The 9,540-nt window shown below is 33.9% G+C and overlaps 1 protein-coding gene across 1 annotated transcript in view; it reads right to left on the bottom strand.

Moving 5' to 3' along the window:
* Positions 1 to 316: 316 nt before the first annotated feature.
* Positions 317 to 9,540, bottom strand: part of LOC145312376 (uncharacterized) — a 21,418-nt gene continuing 12,194 nt past the window's right edge. Inside the window, exons 2-14 of the mRNA XM_080151615.1 lie at positions 8,865 to 8,969; positions 8,138 to 8,219; positions 7,903 to 8,008; positions 7,350 to 7,454; positions 6,772 to 6,937; positions 6,304 to 6,410; positions 5,742 to 5,861; positions 5,020 to 5,081; positions 4,102 to 4,181; positions 3,575 to 3,604; positions 3,092 to 3,181; positions 2,287 to 2,387; positions 317 to 1,717 (exon numbers count right to left, since the gene is read on the bottom strand). Of these exons, the coding sequence (XP_080007741.1) occupies positions 1,588 to 1,717; positions 2,287 to 2,387; positions 3,092 to 3,181; positions 3,575 to 3,604; positions 4,102 to 4,181; positions 5,020 to 5,081; positions 5,742 to 5,861; positions 6,304 to 6,410; positions 6,772 to 6,937; positions 7,350 to 7,454; positions 7,903 to 8,008; positions 8,138 to 8,219; positions 8,865 to 8,969 (1,284 nt within the window). The 3' untranslated portion in view covers positions 317 to 1,587. The remainder of the gene's footprint in view (positions 1,718 to 2,286; positions 2,388 to 3,091; positions 3,182 to 3,574; positions 3,605 to 4,101; positions 4,182 to 5,019; positions 5,082 to 5,741; positions 5,862 to 6,303; positions 6,411 to 6,771; positions 6,938 to 7,349; positions 7,455 to 7,902; positions 8,009 to 8,137; positions 8,220 to 8,864; positions 8,970 to 9,540) is intronic.

Genomic DNA, 9,540 nt, shown 5'->3' with positions numbered 1-9,540 from the left:
TTGAAATTCTTTCAAATATATGCCATATAAATGTAGTTTAACCAATTAACCAGGAAAAAATATGAGGTTCACTAAATTAAGTTCAAATGCCTTTCGTGAAACTACTCCTTTTATTGTTCGTCAATCCAAGTTTTGTCGTGCTTCGCTACTTATGGATGTTGCCTTCCTTGTTAAACAGTAACTTACTTTTACAGGAAATATCATGAAAAGTTTGAAATCGAAAGGACAATTCTAGCATGCCTAAACTAAAGATAAGAGCTATCCGTTATTGACCATAGTTATAGAAAAGCTTCACTTTAAAAACAAGAAACAAATATAATTTTAAATGTCTATTGTACAAGCTAAACAAATATTTTTGAGAAAATTATATAATAATTGTTAAAATTTTTTTTTAATTCACAGAACCGCTAAATGCACGTTCCGATTTTATGCGAGTTTTCTTTAACCACTCGCTTGTTCCCTATGAATAATTTGGTCCTTACTATTTCAGATTTTTTATATGTATGTAGTTTGTACGTGCAGTCAGACGTTTGGCCGTTAGAAGCCCTTGAATTGGATGAAATTCTTTTAAAGACATCTTTAAAAATCACCTAACTTATTTTTAAAAATAAGACGAGAGGTTTCATTGCTTCACAGGCACTTAAAGGGAAAGATACTTTCCACAAATAACCGATTAACAGCCGCTGTATTAGAACAGTTTCTGAACCTTACTATCCACGGATAACTGTCTATAATACAATGTACATTAACACTCAGGATGTTTTGAGGCAATGTGTTTAGTAACGGCATCTCTCATTCCACACATATCCGATTATAACCGCTGGATTAGAACCGGTTCTGAACCACACTATCCACGGATAACTGTCTATAATACGATGTACATTATCAATCAGGATGTATTGAGGCAATGTGTTTACTATGTTTAGTTACCGCATCCTTCTTTCCGCACATAACTGCTTAATAACCGCTGGATTAGAACCGGTTCTGGACGACACTATCCACGGATAACTGTCTATAATACGATGCACTTTAACACTCAGGATGTATTGAGGCAATGTGTATAGTAACGGCATCTTTCTTGGCTAAATGCTTTCCACACACATAACCGCTGGATTAGAACCGGTTCTAAAGCACACTATCCACGGATAACTGTCTATAATACGATGTACATTAACACTCAGGATGTATTGAGGCAATGTGTATAGTAACGGCATCTTTCTTGGCTAAATGCTTTCCACACACATAACCGCTGGATTAGAACCACGTCTGAACCACACTATCCACGGATAACTGTCTATAATACGATGCACTTTAACACTCAGGATGTATTGAGGCAATGTGTTTAGTAACGGCATCTCTCATTCCACGCATATCCGATTAATAACCGCTGGATTAGAACCGGTTCTGGACCACTCTATCCACGGATAACTGTCTATAATACGATGCATTCTAACAATCAGGATGTATTGAGCAATATGTTTAGTTACCGCATCTTTCTTGGTTAAACATTTTCCACACATAACCAATGGATTAGAACCGGTTCTAAGGCACACTATTCACGGATAACTGTCTATAATACGATGTACATTAACACTCAGGATGTATTGAGGCGATGTGTTTTGTAACGGCATCTTTCTTGGCAAAACATTTTCCACACAAATGACAAACATGAGGCTTCTCTCCACTGTGGGTTAATAGATGTCGGTCCAGCTGGGTTCTAAATAGATAGATAGATAGATAGACATATAGATGGATAGATTAGTGAAGTATCTTTCTTCTGTTGGTAGATGTCGGTCCAGTTGGGCTCTAAATAGATAGATAGACATATAGATGGATAGATAGATAGATTAGTAAAGTATCTCTCTACTGTGGCTTAATAGATGTCGGTCCAGTTGGGTTCTAAATAGACAGATAGATAACCTTATACTAAAGTAACAGGATGTTTGTCTGTGTGTCTGTCTGTACCAAAGGTTCTCGCTAACCGCTGAACCGATCGGGTTCTCCTTAACAGGGTTGCTTCTCTTAAGTCCCGGGAAGGTTTATAACTATTTTCTTGGGGGGTGGGACACCCCCAACCCCCCCCAAAAATGAAAAATACCCCCCCACAAAAAAATTTTTTTTACGTTTTTTAACTAAAATTAAAAGTTAATGACTGACCTGATGGCAAATGAGAATGGACACTTGGTGCAGGCAAACCTCTTTCCACGCATAACCGATTAATAACCGCTGGAATAGAACCGGTTCTGAACCCACACTTTCCACGGATAACTGTCTATAATACGATACCTGATGGCGAAGGAGAATGGGCACTGGGTGCAAGCAAACTTCTTCTTCTCTTTATGCTCCATCATGTGGATCTTCAGTTGTTGCAGTTTTGCAAATGTTGCCTGCCATTAGGAGATTTTTATTAACCGACTTTTTTAAAATTTAAGTATTACAGTTAGAGTTGGCAATCCACCCAATTTTTGGGTAGGATTTGGATTCTTACGAAAATCCGGATTAATCCATTGCGGATTTTAGGATTGCAGATATTGTAATATTTTTAAAGATCTTTTTATAAATTAAAAAAAATTCCTGCTCCTACAGTGGCCATTTTTTAACCCTCATTTAAAAACCTAAAATGAGCATGAAAAGCTACTGAAAATAAAATACAAAAAAAAACTTTGGATGCTACCCACCTTTTTTGGTTTTTGTCTGCCACATTTCATTTGGATTTCAAGTGGTACAAAAGTCTAAAAAATTAACAATCCGAATCCGCAATTTGAATTTCGGATTCGGATTCTGGGTCCAAATTTGGGCGAATTTCGGATTCGGATTGCCAACCACCCTAATTACAGTTGTAAGCATCTTTTTTGCCTTTTGATGAAAAAATGTAAAAATTAGAACTACCCAGAAAAGGCCTTGTGGAATAGAATCAAGAACGTTTGTCCGTATCAAAATATCTTGCTCCTAGCATTAGAAATGATTTAAAACCACCATTTTTGGAGGGGGGAGGGGGGAAGGGATTAGTATTTGTTAATTTTTAGAGTTTGTTTTCGAAATTTTCTTTGCTGCTTGAATTGAAAAAATGTCGGATAAAAAATTCCCCTACCTGGCAAATATCACATGTGTATGCGTCAGCTGATATGTGCAACTTTTTGTGGCCGTATAGCCGCTTTTTCGTGGAGAATTTCTCATCGCACTTATAGATAAACAATCCTTACATTAGCGCATAAGAAAGGTGGGCCTAATGGCAACAATGTCGAGCAAGCTTTTTTTAAAGTTGGTTTCATTGGTATTTAGGAGGTAAAAAAAACCTCATCCCAATTATTTTTAAAGTGCTGAATTCCAAAATTCACCCCCCTCCCCTTCACGATCTCGTATTCGAAGTATCTAGTATAAAAAGGTAATGATTCATATTTATATTTGTATACCTACCTATATAATTTCAAAAATTGAAATTAATATTGAAAACATAAATTGCTATTCTAAAATCTCCAAAAAGTTTTAAGAAAAGGTAGTAAAGGGTATATATTATATTTGTATTATAGATAATAAATGTTTTCAACTGATTGAATTAATTTAAGGATTGAACCTGGTCGCAGGAATAGGGTGTCTCGCCCCTAACATCAAGAATTATATTTAGAAAAGGTGAAAGAATAGTTATTTATTGCATCGTATCATAGAAAGCTTTACGCAGATATTAAACTGAAAATTTATAAGATTACAACCAATTTTGTTAGCATCAAAGGGCCGAAGTCCCAGGCTATCATATGTTGAAAATTGTCTGTAATAAGATGCTATTCATTATTTTTATTATGGCTGAGAACTGGTTCTAATCCATCGGATATTAATCGATTTCAGAGCCATACTGGAAAAAATATTACATATTGGAAGTTGGCTTGCGGTGCTTTCCCTCAAAGTTACTAGTGAGCACAAAACCCCTCCTAGTTTTTTATTAGATAAATCCCCTCATTTTTAATATATATATATCAAATTCAAAATGAGGGGATGGGTGTTTCTGTGCTCGTTAGACCCTTTCAGGGAAACTGCCATACTCTCCTTGTAGAGAAAACTATTTGAAAATAAAACTTTTAAATTTAAAAAAAATAATTCTTTCCTGTGTTTGATTAAATGCTGTTCCAGACTAAATAGTTTTGTAAATGTTTCTTCACATAGATCACATTGATGCAAAGTTCCTCCTAAAACAAGGATGACAACATCCATAAAAGTGAAGCACTGAAACGGTAGGACAAACGAATATTAACTTTTGTAGAGTGTCAGAACTGAATAAGCAGAATATTAATGCATAAATCGAAACAAAATTGTAAGTAAATTTGTTCCAAAACAGCTTAAATACATGATACTGTTTAAGGACATACTTACGTTTTTAGGACTTGATTATAGGGATGCCTCGTTTATGACATTGTACCTTGTTGTAATAGGAATCAGTACTCCAATAATCAGATAAATCAAATAATTTTAACATACAAAAATTTTTTGTCAAAAAAGTTAAAAACAGCATGTTTTATATGTACGTACTGACTTTCTGGTAACGATTATACAGTTGCTGCGCATTCCAATTACTACCTAACTGTTATAGGAATCATCATGGAAAGTTTGAAATCGATAGGATAATTCTAACCTGTTTAAATTAACGAAAAAAGCTAACCGTAACGGACGTACGGACCCTAATTATAGAAAATCTTCGCTTTTAAAAAATAAGATGTTGATACAGGGATCTAAAGGGATAAGAAAATAGACGGTAAATCTAGTTACATCACTAAGAATGATAAACAAAATTCCTCTTGTTTAGATATAAAGTATTGGTTAGGAAGTTTTTGTTGAATTTTGATTGGCTGATTACAAACTAGAAGTGTCCAAAGTAAAGGGGGGGGGGGGGGGGAGGGGGGTTTTGCTATCAATCAATAATTTTAATTTACAGAAGGGATATTTTTTTGATAATATCATCATACAAGATCCCCAATTTCAATGCAAATTGTAAGTAAATATTTGATACTTAAATTAGAGATTTTTTACCTGTATGGATAATCTTATGTTTGCTGAGTTCTATTTTTCTTCTAAAGGTTGCGTCACATTCACTGTTGAGATTTATTTATGTATGTGTCGATATATAATATCTTGGATATTGCACCAGATTTTCATGTACACTAACAAAGATATACTCGCAACTGGCTAATATAACGATACCCCCCATCCACCACTTTTACTCCTTCCGTCCCATCCTACTGGATGAACGAACTGAAAAATAAATGAGGTTCATATTAGCAACCTAAATTGACGACGAATTTCCCCTATCAATCCATCCACCTATTCCATCAATGTCAGCTATAATATTTTATAAACAAGGATGACAACATTGTTTTTCAAGATGGCGGATCATGGTGTACTTAAACTTTTGAGTAAATCTGGATTAGCGATACAAACTTTTATTGTTCAAACTTTTCAAACAATACTCTCTAATCTAAAGACAAAGTGGGTAGTTTTGTTTATTGCAATGACCGACAAAAAGCGTATCTTTTCTTCAAAAAACGTAAGTATTAAACATCCCTACACGAATAGTTATACTGGACGCCATGTTTTTCAAGATGGCGGATCATTGTGTTAATAAACTTTTGAGTAAATCTCGATTAGTAAAACAAACTTTTCAACTAATACTCTTAGTCTATAGACAAAGGGTAATTTTGTTTATTTTAAAACCTAACAACCGAACATGAATTACTAATTACATAAAAAAATGCCTGCATGAATAATTGTACTGAACGCCATGTTTTTCAAGATGGCGGATCATCGTGTACTTGTCAAAATATTTCTTGTGACAAATTTTACAAACAGATTCATCGTTGCTTTCTTTCTCTTCACTTTATAGTAACATTATAATTACATCAGGGAGGGAGGAAACATTGGACTTTAAGTTACATTAGTACCCAAAGTTTTATAGTCATGGTATAACTTTTGGATACTTTTAATGATTTCTGATGGGTTGATTTCATACAAGTTGTGTGGAAACTTTTCAACCAATAATTATTATCTACATAAAGGGTAATTTTGTTTATAATTGGGTATATACTTATATTAGATTATCTATCATTGTCTTATCCCTTAAGATCCCTGAATTACTATCAACAGCATCTACCCTAGAATCTCGGAAATATAAACAGTAGCTCTTACCCCAGCTCTTAATTTATTGGCTGTGTTAATATTTTCGACGCTATTGGCTAATATTAAAAAATTTAGGTCCTACCCGTGATTTTGTGACCCCTCTATTCTTTTACTTTAATGAAGGTTACAATGTTACTAAACCTAAAAGCGATGTTTGTATTTTTTTCATTGCTGTTGACATTTACTTTCTTGTTTTCAATCAGAGTTTGCGCATTTATTACAGCTTCAGAAGTATTATCAGTAACATCCTGGAGTGGTTTGTTTAATGTTTATATAAAATATTATTTGGTATTTGTATTGGAGGGCATAATTACAAAAAACGCGGATAAAATAAGACGTTTTCAAAGATATTATCCTCGCCCTCCAACCTATGTGCATGCGCCTATTTGTCAATTATATTATGTTAAGTAGAAGGGTTCTTTCGTCTGAAACGATTGAGTTCTACATTTTATAGAAGCTTCACATAGGTCCCGGGATGTTCTTAGGCTATTTTGTTTTTAAATTAAGCTTTAAAACAGTTTGGTCTATTTTTCTACATTCCTTAAGCCTTCGAATACTGATTACCAAGATGCTAAGGGTGCACCAGTTAGGAATTATATAAACAAACACCTTATTAGTTGATTTATTAAGAGTCTCTCCCACATTTGAAAGTGGAATATTTCTTCTCTCTTCGTTGATTGAATTTTGAGCATCACTTTGAGTTTGGTTTGAAAATTCCTCAGAGATGTCTTGGGGTTCTACTTTTTGTTTAGATTCTATTCGATTAACTTCTTTACTGAAAATTATCAGATATTAAAGGGTCTTTTTCGCGTATTTAAAATAGGAGTAGAACCCTAAAATTTTAGAGTTCTGATCCTGTTTTAAAGTCTTAAAACACCCACCTTTGAGGAAAACACGCGAAAAAAATTACCCCCTTTGTAGGCTTTTACTATTAAAGCTTTTCTTTAGAGTGGGTTTGTCAGTACGTCCTTTACAATACAAATACTTTGTTTATTGATGGATAACAAAACTTTATCCTTAACATTTTGTTGAAGATTTATTTAATTTGTTTTCTGCTTACCTATTACCCAAGTTCTTAGTATTATGTGTTTGGTGTTAATGTTCGCTTGTCCTACCGCCGATTTGAGAGCTTTGTCTTTATGGATATTGTCATCCTTATTTGTTAACATGTAAAAAATAAAATTTACCTTAGATGAAAAATACTTTTGTGTTTTTTCAACTCTTCGTTTGTAAAGAATGATTTGTTACACAGATCACATTGAAACGCCTCCTCTAAATGCTGCTGTTTATGCCTAAAAGAAAAAAATATTTAGGTTGCTTCAGGGAGTGTAAAAATGAATACAGGTAAATCCTTATTTAAAGTAACAGGTCCCATTAACAATTTTATCTTTAGAGAAAAAAAAGATTTTTAGGGTTGGAGGCTTTTTTCTATGGGCGAGCTCTCTTAGGAGGGTGATGGTACCCTCCCCTAAGATAATAATAAACCTTTTTTTCCAGGATTTATTATATGCTAAATTGTAAGGAGAACCATATCGGTTCAGCGAAAACGAGAACCTTTTGTACAAACAGATACAGAGACTCTCAAACATCCCGCTAATCCTTTTGGCTTAACAACTTTGGAGACTTTAGTGAATTGTGAGTAGTTTATTAAGCAGAGTGTTCAATCGTTTCAACCACATATTTTACACTACAAAAGGGGTAAGTTTGTGTATCATCATTGGGGATAATATAAAGTTTTACCTGATAAAATTACTGGATGCATTGAATATTTTGTAACAAAGTGCGCAAACGTACAGAGCACAACATTTCTTGTCATCCGTCCATTTTACTTTCAAATACACGATTCCTGGGATAAAAAAAGTAGAAAAACATTTTAATCTTGTTAATTATCATTGGTGTATGTAAATCATATTATCGTGAATTGTCGTATCCCTTAAGATCCCTGGATAAATGTCAATAAATCACAGTTTATCACCTGTACACGTCTGATTGTGTATCTCAACTTGATCTTCACCCTCAAATGATTGAGAACAGCCTTCTTTGTTACAGGTTAATACCTTAAAAATAAACAAGGATGACAATAATCATAATTAGCAAAGCTTAAATATGTATTTTTCAGGGGTCTATAGGGATAGAAAACTGGCTGAAAAATTTATGTACATTCCTAATAATGATACTTAAAAGTACCCCTTCTGTACTTAAGTGGTAGAAACGTTTGGACATTTAACTTGATGAATAATCCAATCAAAATTTAATAGGAACCTCAAACGTTGTCCAGCCAAAAAATAAGAAAACGATATCATAAAACTTTGGAGAATAGGGTAATAAACAGCCCAATGTCGCCTCCCTACCTTGTATTTTAAACATCCCTAAATTCCATGGAGGGAGGGAATTACACTAGTACCCAAAGTTTCATAATCACGTTTTCTTATTTGCTAGCCTGAAACCTTTGGGTACTTTCGTTAAATTCAGATTCCTTCTTTCATTAACTAGCAGTGTCCACACGTTTCAACCATAATTTTTATATAAGGAGGGAGTGATTTTGTATGGTATCATTGGGTATGTTTATCAATTTATCGTCCGTTGTCTTATCCTTGAAGAATTAGATACAAATCTTTGAAACCACGTTATATGGTCAGGCAAACAGACATTTGTAATAATAGAGTACCTTTGCTATCCAATTTTTAAAATGATGTACGCACCTTGTGTTTATGAGAATTCTTGTGTTCATTAAACTGTTCAAAATCAATGAAAATTTGTTCACATAAATTGCAAGCCAAGAATCTTTCTACTTCAGTGTTTGGCGCCTTTTCGGAGTTTGGGTGTCAAATGGTATCGTATAACCTTTATAGCAGCTAAGCCCCTAAAGGCCTCTAGGGAATTTATGTCAAGATTAGCTGTTTACATAAAAATATTTTTACGTCGCTAGTTTGGCTAAGTTATGTTTTTTTGGGATTTATCTTAAGAGGGTGATGGCACCTTCCCCTAAACTAAAGTAAAGGGGAACCATATCGGTTCGACTGTTAGCTAGATCATTCGGTACAGACAGACATCATGTTACTTTATATTAAGGATATAAAAGTAACAGGATGTCTATATGTAGCATAAGATCCAGCTAACCACAAGATCGATATGCTGCTTCGTTACAGTGAAGCTTCTTATAGGACTAGGGAAGATTTATAACTATTATGGGGGAGAGTACCTCAACCCTTTAATAAAAATCGATCATAAATATACTTTTTTTACTTTTGCTTTTGTAAGATTTAAAATTGTGACACATATTTGTGCTATAAATCTCGTGAACGGCCAAAATAATTCAACAATAGCCAGAAGAGCTTTCAATTGTTAGAAGTTTATCCTATTATTTTAATGTTATTA

Source organism: Acartia tonsa, chromosome 2, assembly GCF_053477335.1.
Source record: "Acartia tonsa isolate MP-2025a chromosome 2, ASM5347733v1, whole genome shotgun sequence".
In the NCBI taxonomy this organism is placed as follows: Eukaryota; Metazoa; Arthropoda; class Copepoda; order Calanoida; family Acartiidae; genus Acartia; species Acartia tonsa.
The sequence above is the reverse complement of the archived record's forward strand: the minus strand, read 5'-3'. Positions and strand labels throughout refer to the sequence as shown.